General features: G+C 45.1%; 1 protein-coding gene across 1 annotated transcript in view; it reads right to left on the bottom strand.

The window, feature by feature from the left end:
• The window catches only part of EDRF1 (erythroid differentiation regulatory factor 1), a 31,784-nt gene extending 13,232 nt beyond the window's left edge, over nucleotides 1-18,552 (bottom strand). Inside the window, exons 1-15 of the mRNA XM_051982702.1 lie at nucleotides 18,086-18,552; nucleotides 14,419-14,627; nucleotides 12,056-12,122; nucleotides 11,251-11,376; nucleotides 9,537-9,661; nucleotides 9,090-9,249; nucleotides 6,484-6,585; nucleotides 6,079-6,200; nucleotides 5,038-5,149; nucleotides 4,114-4,261; nucleotides 3,919-4,027; nucleotides 3,706-3,817; nucleotides 2,176-2,436; nucleotides 848-919; nucleotides 356-506 (exon numbers count right to left, since the gene is read on the bottom strand). Of these exons, the coding sequence (XP_051838662.1) occupies nucleotides 356-506; nucleotides 848-919; nucleotides 2,176-2,436; nucleotides 3,706-3,817; nucleotides 3,919-4,027; nucleotides 4,114-4,261; nucleotides 5,038-5,149; nucleotides 6,079-6,200; nucleotides 6,484-6,585; nucleotides 9,090-9,249; nucleotides 9,537-9,661; nucleotides 11,251-11,376; nucleotides 12,056-12,122; nucleotides 14,419-14,627; nucleotides 18,086-18,457 (2,248 nt within the window). The 5' untranslated portion in view covers nucleotides 18,458-18,552. The remainder of the gene's footprint in view (nucleotides 1-355; nucleotides 507-847; nucleotides 920-2,175; nucleotides 2,437-3,705; nucleotides 3,818-3,918; nucleotides 4,028-4,113; nucleotides 4,262-5,037; nucleotides 5,150-6,078; nucleotides 6,201-6,483; nucleotides 6,586-9,089; nucleotides 9,250-9,536; nucleotides 9,662-11,250; nucleotides 11,377-12,055; nucleotides 12,123-14,418; nucleotides 14,628-18,085) is intronic.
• Between the last annotated feature and the right edge of the window lie 144 nt (nucleotides 18,553-18,696).

Below are 18,696 nucleotides of genomic sequence, written 5' to 3'. Positions count from 1 at the left end.
CCCACTGGCCTCAGGGGCAGAGTCCCGGGAGGGATTTCCTGGCAAACCACCAGGGATTCTCCAAGTCCTCCATGTCCTATCTGTAGGTGATGAGGGAGGTCCGGCTGACAAGGAGGAACAGCTCAAGAGCTTTGCTGATGTTGGGGAGGGGGGCTCCAACAAGGGCCCAAAATCTGCCTGAGAAACCCAGTGCCCGTCGGCCCAGAGGCGCTTTGGGCTTCTCCCCTTTGAGCAGAAAGCTTTCCTGGCCGTGTTCAAGGGCTAGTCCTTCTTTCAGCTTCTCAAGAAAAGCCTTCACTGGGTTACGGGAGCAACCCCTGGGCGAAGGGCTGGCCGGCACCGGACTCCATCTTACTTTTGTCTAAGAACAAGGCCATCTGCTTCTCCAGGCACTCGGGACCACCACTGGCCGACTCATCTTCATACTTTAGCGGGATGGGCGTGTTGGGGTCCGCCGCGGGAAGGTCACTCTCTTTTTTGATGCTGCTGTCCACAGATTTTAAACCCTTAGAAGAAAGGAGAGCACCGAGCTTGCATTTAACGAGAAGATCTGAGGCCTGGGTGCTCTCGCGTGCACAGCCCCCTCCCCAATCAGGCCCGCCCTAGGCGAGGATCGCGTGTCATGGTTGTGAATCCACCAGCACTCTGCAGCGTTCCTACTGCGCGCAGGCCCGGTGCCGAGCACACGCCCTCTTCCTTACTCTGCTCACAGGCCTGGGCGCGGGCGCTCCCAGCATTCCCACTGCCCAGGGCCCCCAGCTAGCGCGCGTCCTAGTCCCCGCTCACACCGGACAAGGGCCCCACCTCCAGCCGGCTGGACTGCTGACCTCCAGCACAACAGACTGACCTCCAGCACGTAGCTGAGCACGAGCCGACAGCGCTCTTCGGTGTCGTGGCAGACGGGGAACGCGCAGCTGGGCTATAAGAGGCAAAAGGAAGAGACCTTAACGCACCCGGGACAGAAGCACCAGGGCACCTCTCGTCCCCCAGACACTCAGAGTAAGCCCGCCGAGGCCGGAGCACACAGACGGCCTGTGCTCGCCCCAGAGGGCACGACTGGCTGGCCCCAAGCGAGCAGCGCGCAGAAGGCCGCCCCCAGTCATGCGGCCAAAGGCCTCCTTCCTAATTCATTCAAGAGCACAACTGTCTTAATTAAACCTTCATCATCGCCAAACCTTCAGACAGTTGTTTTACTCCTGGGATTCCTTGTCAATACAAAAGGTTAATATAACCTCAACAATGATACTGTTTGAGGATGTATTCTGATGGAAGTGGACCTCTTTGATAAAGAGAGCCTTAATTGATCAAAGATGGACAGAAGCAGCTACACCCAGAGAAAGAACACTGGAAATGAATATAAACTGCTTGCATTTTTGTTTTTCCTCCCGGGTTATTTCTACCTTCTGAATCCAATTCTTCCTGTGCAACAAGAAAACTGTTTGGTTCTGCACACATATATTGTATCTAGGATATACTGCAACCCATTCAACATGTAAAGGACTCTTGCCATCTGGGGGAAGGGGTGGAGGGAGGGAGGGGAAAAATCGGAACAGAAATGAATGCAAAGGATAATGCTGTAAAAAATTACACTGGCATGCGTTCTATCAATAAAAAATTATTTAAAAAAAAAAACAAGGCTAATATACAATTTTGCAATTTTTGAAAATGGAGATTTAAAAAACTGAACAAACTTATGCGGTTGTTATTATGGTAACAGAGACTTCCAGATCTAAAGAAGACCTCAGTAAACCAAGATGAATCAAAGTAAATAAGAAAATAATATTTAATAATGAGTGTGGATAAAGAGGCCAAGTTCCGAACTTCAGATCGAAAAAAACCCAAGTTGACCAGACTCCCCAGGGTGGATGGAATCCACGTGACCAAGGACCCAGCCGTTCCTGTGAAAAGATCAGCCATGAGCCCCAAGGTTGAAGAGAGCAACCAGGTAGCTCAAAGCCAAGGCCGAATACCAGGCTGGAAACCTGGCCCAACCAGGAAAAAGTAAACTACAACTCTGTGCAGGAGGGGAGGAGGAGCACCCACTATGGGAGCTGGGGAGGTTTACTTCCAGATGAAATGTAACCCTAGGGGACAAGGAAGCTTTTCTTTAACTTTTTAAAAGTTACCCAGTTGCCCCAGCAACTTTACGGCTCTATCCCTCCGTCAATGGCTCACTCTGATCTGATGAATGGACTTGTATTTCTCTGGCACCGACAATTCTCCCACAGACTTAATCACAGCCACGGCTTTCTTGTCATCGGGGGGGTCAGAGCTCGCCCCGTAGGACCCATTCTCGTCACTGTCCGGCATCTCCTCCTCTTCCTCGCTGTAACTTTCATCAGAGTTCTCATTTAAAGGAGACTCTGAACTTCCTTCCTTTTTAGGTTCATCCAATTGAAAGAGCTCTGAAAGCATGTAATTGGCCGAAGCAATAATCTTATCAAAAAAGAAACAAGGAGAAACGTGTGTGAGTGACTAGTCTGAAATGGATCCCTGGCAGGTTTGGAGGGCTCTTAAGAAACAAGCCTAATCAGGCCAATTCCCAACACGGCTACAGATTCAAACCAAGTTTTGAGGGAAACGCCCACTAACGGGCCCCATGGCCCATACAGGCTCCCACTCAGCCTGCCCCTGGCCTTTCAGGGAGATTAGAAGCCCCCCAGCTCAGGGATGGATGAAAAAGCTCTGAGAAAGACCAGAACCTAATTAAAGGCTCTCGCTAAGAGACTGAAAAAGTTTTACCGAAAGGGAAGCCCTCACACAAGAATGTATCAACTCTTCAAAATAACTTGTTACCAATTTAACTGAGAATGCTTAAAAATCCTCAAACATCTCAAAAATGGGAAAGTCTCCCTGTCTACACCGGTGTAGTGACAAACACACATGCCTGTATCTGTCGGACACACAATATTGTCCATTTTAAGGTGAAGCAAAGTTAGCCCATTTCCTGCATAAAGTGGAGATAATTCCTAAAACACTTCGTTAATGGCTTAAGGTCCCCTTCCTCTCCCCCCATGGAGGAGAAAATTTTGTAAAAAGCCACACACACACGGTGCGATTTGCTCAACCCTTAGCCCCTGAATTACTCTTCTCAATTCAACTGGAAAGGTCCCCAAAGGGAGAAGAAAGAGCTAATGAAAGCCCAACCTGTCATTTTGCTTAGTTCTGGAAAGTGAGCAGGAAATGCCGTCCATCCTTGGAGGTTGGATCCGCTCTCCAGTCTAATCTCTCGCTTCTCAGGACTTATTTACAAACATGGAGCGCCTGCCAAAGGCCACGGGGACAGGGAGCAGTCTGACCACCACGAGAAGCCCAGTGATTTGTGCAAAATCAGAATAAAAGGCAAAAATGCCCCATTCTTTTGCCCAATGAAACAGGTAGTTCCCTATCCCAAGATGAGACATTGAGCCTGATTAAGAATCAATGTGGCCTGAGGACATCTGGTGAACCCGTCAAATCAGAATACTTTAGCACCCAAGTCCTCACTTCCCCAAATACCTGAATGATTCAGACCAACTGGGACAAAGAACAGCTCTAAGGCAGGGAGTTACAAAGGAGCTGCCCTGTGGCCCGCATCCCTCCCTGCACAGGACAAAGCTGCTGAGAATGCTCAACAGAAACCTAAAGCCCTGAAACTCTTGTCCAGGATATCTCCAGACTTCCCTTCAAAAACAATTGTAAAGCATATATTAAATAGGATTTTACTTGAGGGTGTCTTCCCTTGTCCAGTAACTTCAGGCAATTAAGAAGCAATGTTCTGATCGTTCCATAGTGTTTCTTATTTTGATTTTTCTTCATCATCATATTGCAAGCAACCCTACAAAAGAAAACACCCATCCACACAGACATTTTTGGTAAAGTCCCTTCCACGGGGGCCTCCCCTACCCTCATACTCCGCCACATTTGCCCTCTGCTCACTTGTAAAGCAGGATGGCCACTGGCACTGTGAAGGGATTCTGGTACTTGTCTTCAGTCTCTTCACAAAGCGTGGTGAGGTCGTAGAGCTTGACGATGTCGCTGCCGCTGGCTGCAAGAGAACCCAAAACTTGGCAAGGCTCTGCCGCACGCAGGGTGGTATTCACCCGAGCGTGCGCCATCCCTGACAGGGCTTACCTTTAAACAGCCAGTAGGTGTGCCCTTCTTTGGTGCAGTTGGATTTCAGGAATGACAAAATATTCTGTGCAATATCTTTTATCACTTTTGTAGAGAAATTGGAGTTTTCCAAATTGGGAATCTCTTCTGTTTTGATCATTTCATATTTCTATCAAGATAAAGATGAAGGACGAGTTTAGAAGAAAGCCTTAGAAGCAGGTATGGATTGTGTCTAGGTCTCAGGGCCGCTTTGAGGGAGGGGACACTTTTAGGGACAGGAGGAACCACCGAGGAGTGCAGAAAATGGGGGAAAGAGGGGCAGCCTGAGGGACATCTCAACCTGCTCAAGATTTGCAGCCCCAAAGCCACTGGGAATAGTTGAACTGCCCACAGCAGGCCCTGAAATGCGCGCTGCCTGGCTCAGAGCCCCCTGCTGAGACCATCAGGGACCCAGACACACCAAGAGTGGCAAAGGACAAGAAGGAGCGCACTTCACAAATGCAAGCTGGAGGGCAAGGCCAAAAAGTGGCCTGCCTGAAGAAGCCTTAGAGGGTGCAGTGCAGCATGAGTGAAGAGAAAGGATGCTGGGCCAAAATCGGGCCGCAGGGTCTTCCCTACTGAGTGATTCTGGGCAAAACCTCAAGTTTTCTTATCTGTACAATAGGAACAATAACAGCTCCTCTGCCTGAGTTCTAGCAACAGAAGGTTCTTAGTATAAAGACTAGAAACCAATGGCAACAAACCGAGTTCAATGATCTTCAGGGTCTTCCAGAAAGGGTCACTTCATTTTATTGCTGCTTTAAAACAGCATCACAACTAACTAAACATTGAATATTACTTTCATTTACAAGAGAGTTCCTTTTCTGAAACATCACTAAAACCCATGTATCCTTTGGCATCACACTCTAACAGGCAATGAAAAAAAAAAGTGATATCTTACCATACCTGTACAATTCCATTTACATGAAAACACATCACCAGCTCAGGTACGTTGCATATCAAATTGTCTAACCAATAATCAATTCCAGTCAATACATTTATTGGTTTGTTGTTATCCCTGAAAATAAACAATTCTTGAGTTAGCTGAATGAATTGGCAAGAGATGTCTCACAAGGACCCTAACCACCCCCCAATCTCCAGCCTTCATCCCACTTAGATCATCAATAACTGTTTCTAGGCAAAATGTCCATTTCTGGAAGCCCATCTCATGTTGCATTTAGCAATGGGTTTAGAGGAGGGTATTTGCAGTTAACATCAGATGAAATATCACAGCAGAAAGCCAGCCAGCCCTGGAAAAGTCTCACATGCAATCCAGGATGCCCCCAGACTGGTGAGACAGATGCCACAATCCACGACCTCACAAGCACATCCTCACCCGTCTATACCAAAATGCAAGTTAGTTTGAGGAGCACTGTGGTTAAACAATCAGTTAACCAAGAAAAGTTCTCCAACAGTTACATGGGAACTCACTCTCAAATCAGCAGCTAAACATTTCTATCTATTAACTATTTCACCCAAACTCTGAGATTTAGATTCAAGATCAACATAAGAAAGGTTTTTTCCTTCTCTGCATCCCAGTCCCCAAAGACCCTCAGGCTAAAAAGAGAGCTTAAAGGCTTTTCAGCATAGGCTAGAAACACTGGCTCCTTTTGGCAGCAGCTTAAAGCAGGAAAACATGAAAATAAAAAAGAGGGAGCTACATAATCCTCAGGGCCACAGAACAAATACGTTAATTACAATGATCATGATGAAGACAGATTCACTTGCAAGGCACTTTGCTGTTTCCAAAGTGCTTTGCTGTGCATGAATTTCTATGACTTTCACAGATTCTCAAATCTGTTGGCTAATAAGTAGAGAAAACAGATTTCCTGGCAGCCCAGCGAATTTATCATAACTTCATAACTTTCTTAACATAAGACATAAGAGCAAGTTTCCCAATAATGCTGGGAATTATCCATTAAAGGAAGGATGTAATTTTCAACTTACCTGAGGCGTAAGCTAACAGCAGGATACCGTCCTCCCCCAAATATGGGCATGTTGGAGCCTACCAACATGTGTATATCTTCAAAGGTCCATAAGATATTCCGAACAAAATCGTTCTTAAGGCCCTTTGTTTAAAAAATAAATAAATACAATTAGAAATTTTCACCTATTTTCACCACATTTTCACCTATGATCCACAGAAAGACTATGAAAGAAAAGATGAAGGAAAAAAGAACAAAGAAACTATACTATACAGTTACAGTAATTTAAATATCACAGATGCTACAAAAAGCTATTTCTAGAAGTAAATGGACTTTTTTCCCTACTGATTCCAATTGAGATCAACTTTTAAATGAGCAAGTAAATTGAGAATTAGGTCTTTCAGCTCAGATACCACAGAAAGCATACCTGACTGTTCTCACCGTCATTGAATAAAGTAGTCAGGTTTTGTTCTTTTGGGGCTGAGGCCACATGCCCCACTATATATGAGGGTTCAAGAGGCTCACTTCCCTGTGAAAAGTGCAAGGATAAGGAGTGATTCTGCTGTCATCATAAAAAAATCGCCTAATTTTCAAGTATACTAAGCCAAACATTCAAAATATAAAGCAGTATATATCTCAAGGCTGTTTGGAGCCCCAATACCCTCTATATTAGGGCATCTTTACCCTGGAGAGCTGAACACCAGTACTCCACCACCACAGCTGCAATGATTCACACTGAAACTACCCACATGAAAAACAAGCCTGGGACTTCCTCAAGTTAGGGTTCTCTCCAAAGCTCACTTTTAAGGTCCCCTTCATTTTAGATAACATTTTGTTTGTTTTTTCATCGACCTGATATTTTGACCCACAGGACAGACTCAGCCAAGGTGAGAAGCTATGGCGAACTGGCTCGTGGCCTGCTTCCCCAGGAGGTGCTGGTCAGTGCACTCCGTTCTGAATGTGGGTCTTTGCAGCTGGGTGTGCCCGGCCTAAACCTCACAGCCTCCCCACTCTGCCACATCTTCCTACCCACTCTCTCCCTCCCTCCCTCAGAGGCGTAATAAGAATGTATCTGGGCACACTGTATGTTGTATAGCTTATTTGTAAAGGAGATGCTTGGAAAATAGAACCGTTTCCCACATATGTAAGCCTTGGGCTAGTTGAGGAAGAACCCTGAATACATACTATAGCTGAACTGTAATATGACTGCCCTGCCATCTGGGTCTAGGACTCATGTGACATGAGGAGAAAAAAGAAAAGGAGAATTGTTTCTTTCCTTCTGGGGAAAGATTCACTCCCAGAACATTTGAAAAGGGGCTCATTTTGTCTTGGGCATCTTTTCACTCCAGTCCCCTCTTGCTGGCCCCTATTCAGAGCCCACGTACTCCAGGTGCCACAATGACGAGATTGCACTTTGAGCGCTGCCCCCTGCCTGCTATCCAACCTATAGCCTTCTCTCACAATGCCCTAAGCCCAATTCAGTCAGATTACTTATAAGAGGTACTTGACAGCCAGTTCCTCAATCTCTCTGTACTTATTTGCATTTTGAGAAGGGAATGCCGGGCTAATCGATATCTCTGGCTGATAGAATATTTGGAGTTCCCTGCCTGGCACTTGCTCCTTCAAATCTCCTCCATTTTCCACAGCTATTTCCCTTCATTCATTTCTGAATCTCAAGCTATTAAGTTTTGTTATAAGACATCTCAAATGGGAACAGGAATTTCACTCCATTGATGAGGCAGAGAGGCCAGGGGTAAATTAAGGGTCATTTGGAAGCAGGAAGTTATAAGGAGTTTGCCTATACTTATCAAATAGTTCTAAGCTTACTTTTTTTTTTTAAACTTTAGTAACATATAGGAATGTTATTAAGTAAGGCATTTCCTTAAGATGCTTTATTTATGTTGCTTTAAAAAAAAAAAACAAACCTCTGAATTAAAAAAAAAAAAAAATAGTGTATTAGTCCACACACATAAGGTTCACCCACTATAAATCTGACAAGGAAAACATTGCAATTGATTGAAACTAGAAACACAAATTAAACTAAACTCTTGAGATTCTGAACTTCAAAATTAAACATCAATTGTTATAATCATTCTTTTTTTGATCCAATGGTACTAGTGTGGACTAGGATAATCTTCTGACCTGTGATAATATCCAGGAGGCTTCATCAAAGACAGCTGGTCCCAACACAGGAAAAATACCCTAGCACTTCTAGAGCATTAAGATGATTGCATTTTTATATGTTCTTTAAAAGGGAAATATGACTACTACCCTGTAATGCCACTGGACTTAATTATAGGATAGTTTAGAATTCATTAAGAATTGAAACACTATAATTACTTCCATAATACTTGTTAATAAGAGGATATAAAATAGCCAAATGCGATTAAATTTATGATGAAATTTTTTTTAAATGTTTACATCTATTCACTTAATTGTGTAACCTTCAGTCTCTAAGTTTGTTAATACTATATCCTGGGATGAAAGCATATACTCCATTATGACCACTTAGGGTAGCACTCTCCTGTTAGATAAGAACGAGAAAAGCATAAGATGAGGAGGGGCCTGGGGGAAGCTCCACCTGAAAACAAGGCACCCTAAGCCTCAAAGCCTGAGGGTTCACCTTCTCCTGCCTCTAGTTCAGAAGGGAAGAGATATGGGCACATTAACTGTTTTAGCTGGGGCCCTAGGCAAGCCCAAAGATGGTCAGGCAAGTGATGAGTGTGTTCGATGAGTCATATCCTTTACCAAGCAACGCCTGTATGCTTAAAACAGAACTCAAACAATCCATTAAGCAGACAACTCACTACCCACAGATTTGTCACTGCTACGAGTCCCCTAAATGGTAGTGAAACTAAGAAAATAGGGGGAATTCTGTGCCTTTCTTGGATCTGCACTCCATTTAGCCTCCCAACAAATCCGGCTAAGTGGACCGATGAGACCTTGTTCCTTCCAGTCCACAGTCCCACCTGAGAGCCACACATCCTTTCCCATGGCCCTCAGTTTTGAGGACTGAGGTGCTGGATGACTGACCTGATTAGACGTACTTGGATCATCAGAAACAGAAGGCGGCATCTCAAAAGGGGCGGGCCAGGAAGCCCCTTCTGCGTCGTCGTGTGTCTGATCCGGGCTGGGAGAGGCTCTTGGCTCTCCTGCAGATGGGACGGGCTGAGCGGCGCCATCGCCATTGATGCTGAAACACAGAGGCAGACGCTAGAGGGCCACCATCCACAAAGGGTGTCCGGGGCGCCCCCGGGACATCCCAAAGCCCCCAGTTTACAAGACTAAACCATTGGGCCAAAGGCAGAGAATTCAAAGTCAACTTGTAAGACTTTTTAGAAACACACAACCTCAGAGTTTAATAAATACAATGGCATATCTCACTAGTATCAAGACATCTAGACTGCCTTAAATCAGAAATTATCTACTTTTCCACAAGGTCCCAGACACAGAAAGGAGAAGCCAGGTGGCACCAACTACCTGTAATATAAGAACTTGGAGAGAATCGCCTTCTGGTACCAATGCTCTTTGCTCTTCTTCTTCCGCTGCCACTTCTGATCGATGAGCCGCTGGTAGAACTCCTTGAGCCACGTCCAATCTCCTGTCTGAGTAACATCAGAGGCATTAAACACGTGCCAAAACATCCAGTCAAAACAAGGGGTCACAGATCACTTCTCTAGAAGACGGGACAAAATGTCTATTCTTCAAAATTACAAATAATTTTAATATGTCCTTCCTAAAGCTAGTAATTTCAATAACTGCAAATCACTGTGAATAATAGGCAGGCGCACATACACACAGAGCAGGGCATGGCACTGAGGAAGACAACAGGTGTTTTGTCACTGGACAAAACACCCAAAAGCGCAGAAGAGAGATTGTAGGTAGTTCAGCCTGACAATCTACATGGACACGACAGGAAATGGGTCAGTATTTTTACAGTGATCTACTCTGGACTATTTCAGGAAGCCTTCTCTAACTCCATTTAATTCTAGTATCTTCCCTCCATTAATTATTTCCAATTTATTCTGAACATAGTTGTGTGTGTGTGTGTGTGTGTGTGTGTGTGTGTGTGTGTATGTATGTGTTACACTCCCACTGGGTTACAATCTTCTTGGGGGCAGGGACTGCCTTTGACCCATTCTGCATCCCTAGTACTTAAGAGTGTCTGGCACATAATAGGTACTTAACAAATTTGACTGAGTGATTAGAGTCCTTTCATTATCACAAACTGTTCATCTCTGCAAAACTTTTAATACCATTATTTATTCCCCTAGGGATATTATATGACTAGATAATAGAATACAATGATATTAGAAGAATCAGTTACAAAATGAACAAATGAATGTGTTCTAAGGCCTTATCATGTGCCGAGAACTCATATTCTAGGAAGGAGACATCACACATAGAGGAGGTTTCACATGGAAAGGCCCATGATCCTTAAGGTAGAGCATCAAAGCAGATGAAGACAAACAGTGACATAAACTAGCTGTGACAGGTTAACAGTGATTTGCAAGTAAATAGCAATACAGTCAGTCAACATAGATTTATTGTCAGGCACTATGCTAAGCATTAGACATAAAATGAAAAATACGTATTTGTGTCTAAATTTAAAAATCTTAAGTAACTACTGGGGGTAGTTTCTTTCAGGGGGTCCATGAGGTTGAAACTATTTTCACAAGAATATTAAGACATTTAATTTCTAATATGGTCAATATTAAAGGCCTAATCCTCATAAGCAAAAGCTCTTTGAGGGTCCTTAATAATTTTTAAAATGACAGAGTTCCCAAGACCAAAACTTTGGAAGATGAAAGAGAGAGGCTGATCATATAGAAAGATTGAAAAACAGCAGAAGAAACAATCTGAATGCCATTTTGGTACTACCAAAATATTAAAAGTACAAAAAAAAGGCTTCAGAGCTTTGGATGGACCACTCAGTAAAGAATTTATGGAAAAGCAAAAGCAAGAATTGCTAAGAATATGGCTGGAGAAGTTGTAATATGCCTCGGTGAAATGAGTCTGCTCATAAAGATACAATTATGGATCTTTTAAAGTATGTTTTGCCATAGCAAAACATTAGAGAATCAATACATTTTTACAATACTGCAATTAATGCATCCTAGCAAATATTACATTTGAAAGTACATTAATAAACATATAACAAAGATTATAGCTGATTTTCCCATAACCAATTTACCTGGGATGATCTCATGAAGAGTTCTTGAATATCGAGTTCATCCAGAAGAAGAGTTCTTCCAATGCGATGGACCGCCATGCTGACATGGGACTTACTATAGGGGATCTTTAGGAGTTTTTTTATGTTCTTAGAAAAAAAAAAACAAAACAAAAATAATGTAGAAAGAAAGAAGTCTTTGCTTTCATTTAGATTACAACAACCCAGTTGGGTTTCTGTCTGTACAAAGAAATACCTTCTATGAAAAGCTATACCCAAGACACCCAAGCTTTCAAAAGCAGGATCAAGGACTCATCATATGAGGTACTATATTAATCACGTTCACATATGCCTATCTTTTTTTTGTTTTAGACTGTTGAAGTTTTCAAAACCGATAAGAAATACGGGCTTAGATGTAGAGGGCTGGAACTCTGGAGATATATACTTGAAACAAGGTGTTAACTTAATGGAAATGATGAGATAATGGTCCTCTAGTTCATACATATTCAGTATGCTGTAATGATGTAATTGTACTCAGGTATACAAGGACTGAGGAGGACTGGAAAGGATTCATTCTATCTTTGACCATCCTGGTGGCTTCTCCTGTCTTTTCCACTAAGACCAAGGACTCGGACTGGTCCTGAGATCCTTCAGAAAGCTAGTCTTTACACTTAGATGAACCCTAAATCAAGACTCTGCTTCCTGCTGCAGTCAGATCTCCCCACTCCCTGATGTTCCTGCCCACAGGGCAAATGAACCAGACAAACACCCAATCAACAAACTCTAAAGGGTGACACGGGCAAGGAGACAAGCAATGGTGGGTACATACTTCTGAGTCAGATACCACGTCCACATCATTTCCGACAGAGTCAATGAAGTCATATGCCATGCCAAAGCTACCAGAGAGAAAGAAACCATGGGTTAAAAAGGGAGTACATAGATTAAAAAGGCACTACACAGCACAAGGCTTCTTAACTTGATATCCAGGAACCCCATGGGTGGATTTCAGGGGTCCATGAGCTTGAGAGGGGAAAATAGGCTACATTCTTATTTTCCTTGAGTTTTACCTGAGATTTAGCATTTCCTTTCATTATAATTTTTAAAAATGCATTCTAAAAGGGGCAAAAGGCATCACCAGACTGCCAGTGGACCACCAGAAGGTAATTAGATGCAAAACAAAGTGACGAACCCCTCCTGTAGGACACTTACTTTGGATGGAGCTTTAAACCACTAAAATTACTCAATAGTTATCATTACAAACTCATCAAACAGGATATCTGAAAAATATCTGGCAAAGGGCCTGGCATGTAGCCTTCTCCTAAAATTCTAATATCCACTTTGTGGACAAAGAAGCAACCGATTACCTATAACAACCCAGAACTCAGCTTTCTCATTTCTTAAGAGAAGATGGAATCAGGAAGAAACAAATCAAGTCTTACATCTGAGACTTATAAGCCCCATGATCTTGGACAGCTCACTTAATCCCCAAGCCTCAGTTTCTCCTCTGTAAAATGAAGGTTCTGGATTAAATCACCTCCTATCCTGGCAAGTCTACGTTGCTTTTTGGACACAGGGAACTGATGTGAGAAGATAAAGAAATGAATGTATTAACTAACCCATGTGGGAAAAATCAAGGATTTAAGGATTTTGAGAACCGTCCCCCTTCACCAATTTCAAGAATAGCCAAGTGCCGTAAAGGATAGGGTTCCAATAAATGGCTCCACTTTAAAAAGGGATATCGTATTCAGCCTCTGAATAAGATTTGTCAGCATTCCAGTCTGTCCTTCTTCAGTATCTTAAGCATTAACATGTGTAGGACCATACCTACTAGCAACATTTAGGAATGACTTTCTAGGCTTAACTGGGGCCTGGGGGTGTCAGAACCCCTTCCATTGCAGCCTCCTGAGGCACAGGGTCATGGTATTTAGACAAGAGGGGACCTAAGAGCTTCTTTATTTCCTAATCTAATTCCTTCCCTTTTTCCCCCAGAGAGGATGAAGGGCACTGTTCAGGATGGTGCCTGCAGCAGGCAACATCTGCACTTGAGACCTCAGATTCACTGGTTCAACAAAAACAGAAACAAACCTCTAGATAGGAGTCCTTCACAGAAATGAGGACTCCAAAGATAAGGGCTGGGTCAGAATCCTGGCTTTATGTGACCTCTATGGGTCTGCTTCTCCATCTTTGGATTAACAGGCTGAACCAAATGATTATCTTCCCTTCAAATTTTCAACTGTGAGGAGTTTATGAATATAAAATAAACATGAAATATTTTAGGAAGCCTTGGATCCAACACACAAGTTTACAGCATTCAAACTCCTCAACACAAGGGACTGAATGCCTGGATGAGTCATCAGAGCCTCACACCTTGTGGGCAGGTTCCCACCTTCTCTATTACAAGACCACCTGAGGGCAATAAGCTGATGAATGGCTCGATATTCCTCAGTGGGGTTCAGCTGATGGCAGCTTCAGCATTTGTCAGAGGATATCTACCAACCAGCAGGCTGGCAGATTGATGGGGAGACTAGGAAGCTGCCACGCTGTACAACAGAAAAGGCACAGGACCAAAGGTTAGAGCCATCAACCTCAACCTTGCGACTTACTACCCTTATATCTTGGGGAAATCCACCTCTCTGGGTCTCAGCTGGGTCCTGTAAAGAGAGGGAGCTGGACCAGTGACCATTTTAAAGAACTTTCTAGCTTTAAATATCATTCCGTGATTGGCAATTCCTTATGAATGCAGAATGTTTAACCAACACATCTGGAAAGATGTGTTACTGTAAAGCATGTATGTCTATATACATGCCCCAACCTCCACTCACCTCCACTCATTTTAATTTCCAAGCATCATGCAAACATTAGCTCATTTACCTGATTATTCAACATGAGAGATAAGGTTTATATTTACAAATAAGCAGTGGCTAAGAGTGAGAGGTGAGGGCAGGACTCAGCATTTCCTAAGAGCCAAAGTCTACTCAAAAGAATTAGAACTCAGATGATGAAGAACCATCTGGAAATTCTATGGATGATAAACTAATGATAATTGACACTTTGACAGATACTTTTTTAAAAGGGCCAGAGACTTAGCATCATCTTTGCTTCCAGGTTTACTATTGGTAGAGATATACCAAGCTGTAGCAAGACGACCACAGAGACGGGCAAACTCAGGCTCACACAGGAATGTTGGCTCACCTTGAAAAGGGCTTGCTCCTCTTACTGTTGCCCAGAATGGTGGTTCCTGCTGGGCCAAGTTTGGCACTTTCCCGTAGCCAGTTGGCAGGTGGAAGCTTTAAGTCTGTTTTCTCCTCTAGGCGGGCAAAGGCAGCTCGGGGAGGGGCAGAGGAGTACTTTACCACAGCTCGACTCTTTACTTCATTGCCTCCCAGAAGTAACACCGATCCCTGTTCAGCAAAAGAACATCACTCACATCTCTCCCAGAACTACAGACTTTTTTCTAATCGGGCTATTAAAAGGAACCAAAAATTTTGGACCATTGTTTAGATAAAAACATGATCACAACTTTTACAAGGAATAAATTCATCCCACATAGCTTAATTTCACAGTTAATTGTTGCTTATAGAGAAATTTGTTTATGGTGGTCCTTTATGCCTATTCATTTCAACATAACAGAGCTAGTCAATAACTATAACTGTATGTTACCCTTTAGCTTACAAGTGACTGATCCACATAAGCTACTTTTTGGATTGTCCTAAATAAAATGTGAAGGGCAAGTACATGGTATAGTTGACTGGAATCAAAAATACTCCTTTTGGGGAGTTCAAATCCAGCCTCAGACACTTAATGGTTGTGAGACCCTGGGCACAGAAGAAATAAAATATAGGACAAGCCATAAATAATTTGCATAATCAAGGAAGGGTTTTGGTTTAGTAATTTCTGTGGGTGGTAAGTGGTGGTGTGGTAGGGTTTCAACCTGTAAGTTTAATCTGTTTTTAAGGCAAACTGGCAGAACACTCTGCCCTCCTTGTGCCCCCTGCCCTTCGTGCCCACAAATTCAGGGCCAACCACCCTCTTGCTTCACTGGGGTTAGGTCAAGATGGAAGTCTTCAGCCTCCTTCCTACTTCTGTAGTGGGTCTTGCCCTTGCTGGCCTATCATCTGGGCTGAAGTTGAACTTTCTTGTAAGCATTGCTTCCCCTCAAAAGAACGCAGCTCCACTCATGTTTGTATTCTCACCATTCAGCACAGTGCTTGGCATGTGGTGAACACTTAATAAAGTCATTGCACTGCTGCATAGAAAAGACACTTTGGATAGAAAAAGCCATCTGCATCCAGAAAAAGAAAAAAAAAGCTAGGAAGTCTGACCATAAATGAACATTTGCCATGTTCACTTCTTTTATCTGTTTTTATTTTCTCTTCCATGGTTTTTTCCTTCTGTCCTGTTATTTCCCAACATGATTCATAAAGCAATGCACATTAAAAATAAAGAAAAGACACTTTGGATTGGATTCACTCCGATCCTGACCTTGCACTCCAAGCACAGAGCTCATTCCCCAAGTCCCCTCCATGTTCAATCTTCTTTGTGGCTCAGCGTGGCTCAGTCCCATCCCAGGGTGGTTCAGAATGGCCAAGAGTTCCCAGACAAAAAGCAGCACTTTGGCCCTGCTGCTAATTAAGGAGATCTTCAGCAGCTTATTGAAATAGCTCTGGACCTGTTTCCTCATTTGTAAAATGTGACTTGTAGGGTCCCTTCCACATCTGACTCCAAAACTGTACTGAGTCTAGGGAACCCAGAATAGGGAACATATGATCCTGAAGAAAAAGCTTTATGTGTCTGAAAACAGAATATGACCATGACATATCTTAACCTCTGAGTGTTTATCTGACAAATGGGGCTGTCTCCCATATAAAAGATTCACAGGTTTGAGAACAGGCCCAGAGCAGAATAAAAGGAGCCAACTGGTCCTCAGAGGACCTCTGGTTCCAAACTGAATACTCTCTAGTCATAGGGAGGAAACACACCTCAAACCTTTGACTGAGACAGGGTTTTTCCAAAGAGCCTTCCTCACTAGAGAAAGGGCTCGCTGGACAGCTGCGCTTCCAAAATGGTGCGCTGCATGGGAGAGGAGCGGGCACACAGGTATGAAACAGCTCCCACAGCTACAAGAGCTCCACTTACTCTGATTCTTCCTCATTTACAAAGAAGCAGGTATTCCCTTAATTTGCCGTCTCACACAAACGTTCTACTTCCATGTTCATGACTGTCACAATGACTATCTGAACATCATCTCACCCTATGTCTCATGAGCCCAAACCTGCCCTTTGTTCTCACCAGGACCACAACCACTGCCCTAGTACAGGTTTCCCTCCCTTCCCTATCTTGACTCCTCAGTGAACCTGTCTACCCTGACATTGCGCTCTCCTCTTTAAGGGTGGGATGTCTTGTCCTACTGTATTCCCCACCCCGCCAGAGCCTAAGTTTCACCCCCCACCCCAAGGCCAAACCAGTCCTGAGGCCCTGTCACTACCACCTGTCCCTTCTCATTGGCCTTAGTGGCCAAGGTAAGTTTCCAAAACTATGGGCCTGCCCATTCAACCTCGGTGGCTCCTTACTCCTAGGATCTAAATTTAAACGACCTGACCCTTTCCGACCTTTCCAATTTTCTCACAATTTGTTGCCTTCCACAAACTCGACAATCAAGAAACTAAGTCACCTGTAGAACTTTGCACAACCTCAATGCTATCTCCCGACTCCACTCCTTTGCTCAGAATGTTTGCCAGTCCCACCCTCACTTTCTAGACTCCCTGGCTTTTTTTGGGTTCACTTTAAATCGCACCTATTGTAGGAGCCTTTCTCGGTGTGCCTCCTTCTAAGATTACTTTCCACAGACTCAGTAAGTCACATATGTACCCACGTGTACATGAAGAATCCCTCATTGGGAGGGGAAGAACGGGTATGTTTTTCCTTTGGACCCCCTGCTGTCGTTTGTCCTTTGTTCTCAGAGGCCCCTAATTTGAGGAAGATGACACGCAAGGGAGCTGGATCGAAGTGAGGGAGCCTGTGCAGTCACCTGCTTCCAGTGACCAGATCCCGCCACAGAGCGGGATGACAGGAGATGGCTCTGGATGCAGTGGGAAACCTTGGCCTTTTTGAGCTCAGGTCTTTCCCAGGTTTCAGTCAGCTTCCAAGGATCGGCGCAGGTCTGCACCACGGCCTTGAGAAATGTCTGGCTGGACCCCGGGGTGCTCTTGCTGAGACACCCCACCCGGGAGGAGCCAGATACAGCCACACCACAAAATTATCACGAGGAGCTTGGCAGGGTGAAGTCACTCAGATTTAAATCCCCGAGATAGGGCTTTCAGGCTACCTGTAGTACTTGGGCACTTAAAAGATCTCACCTGTGGTGAGCACAATACTGCAAACATGACACGTTCTATTCCCGACTTAACTCTGACATCCCGTGAGTGATCGGGGCCCCTCAGAATACACACAGAGAGCGCGGCACAAAGAGCTCTTGGTTCTGACCAGCTCTCACCCCTCGAACGAGGCACAGTCAGGCCAGGAGGGCGGACAGCTGCTTCCATAAGTACCCCAGCCTCCCTCCATGGTTACCAGGTTCGGTGGCCCAGAGACTCTACCTCTGGCAGCGACCTCAGCCACCCCGCGGGGCTCTATCGGCTCAAGGGCCCGACAGACCCTCCAGAGCCACCTGGGCCAGCCCTCGGTTTACAGACTAGGGAACTGATGCCCAGGGGGTATCCAGCCGCCCGCCCCCAGCTTCACCTCCATGACTTGCTTCCAGAGGCCCAGCCCGGACAACTGTGGGGAGGGGCCGACTCTGCTGGGGCGGGGTCCGGGGGCTCAAATCCGATTATGTCTCGCCCCAGCCCCTCACAGTTACCTGCGGCCCCGGCTCCTCTGCAGCCTCTCCCGGGAGGACGCTCAGCCCGCTGGGCCCCGGGGCCGCCTCGGCGCCCGCCTCCCTGGGCTCCGCCATGGCGCCGCCGCAGGCCAGGCCCCGGCCCGGCCCCGGCCTCCCTCCGGAAAGGGCGGAAGGAGGGACCCTCCGCCGCCTCGGCAGCGACTCCCACTGCTCCTCACGGGCCACTTCCGCCCCTGGCCGGAAGGAAGGAAGAAAGAACGACCGCACGGGAGGCGGAAGTGCAGCCATGCAAAATCTCGCGAGCTCTTCTCTTATCTCCCTCTGGGCATGCGCAAGCTCCCTTCCTCTGACGGGCAGCCATGCCTTTACTTCGGAACCTAGTTTGCGCATGCTCTTGCTCCCCAGCGGCGGACGATCTCACGAGATTTACAGCTCCTCTCTCGTCGTCCTCTTATCTTCACTCCCCTGCCTTGCCCCTCCCCCTTTACGCTTTGCCGTCTGGGAGCGTGGCTGGAAAATGGCCCAGCTTCCCCATTTTCCAGATGAGGAAAATTGAGATCCGGGGAACCTGGTGTGAGGTTCCGGTGTGAGGACGCTCATTTTAAGGGGCTCATGGTACAGGCGGGGTG

The sequence above is a fragment of the Antechinus flavipes genome, chromosome 2 (assembly GCF_016432865.1).
Source record: "Antechinus flavipes isolate AdamAnt ecotype Samford, QLD, Australia chromosome 2, AdamAnt_v2, whole genome shotgun sequence".
Lineage (NCBI taxonomy): Eukaryota > Metazoa > Chordata > Mammalia > Dasyuromorphia > Dasyuridae > Antechinus > Antechinus flavipes.
The sequence above is the reverse complement of the archived record's forward strand: the minus strand, read 5'-3'. Positions and strand labels throughout refer to the sequence as shown.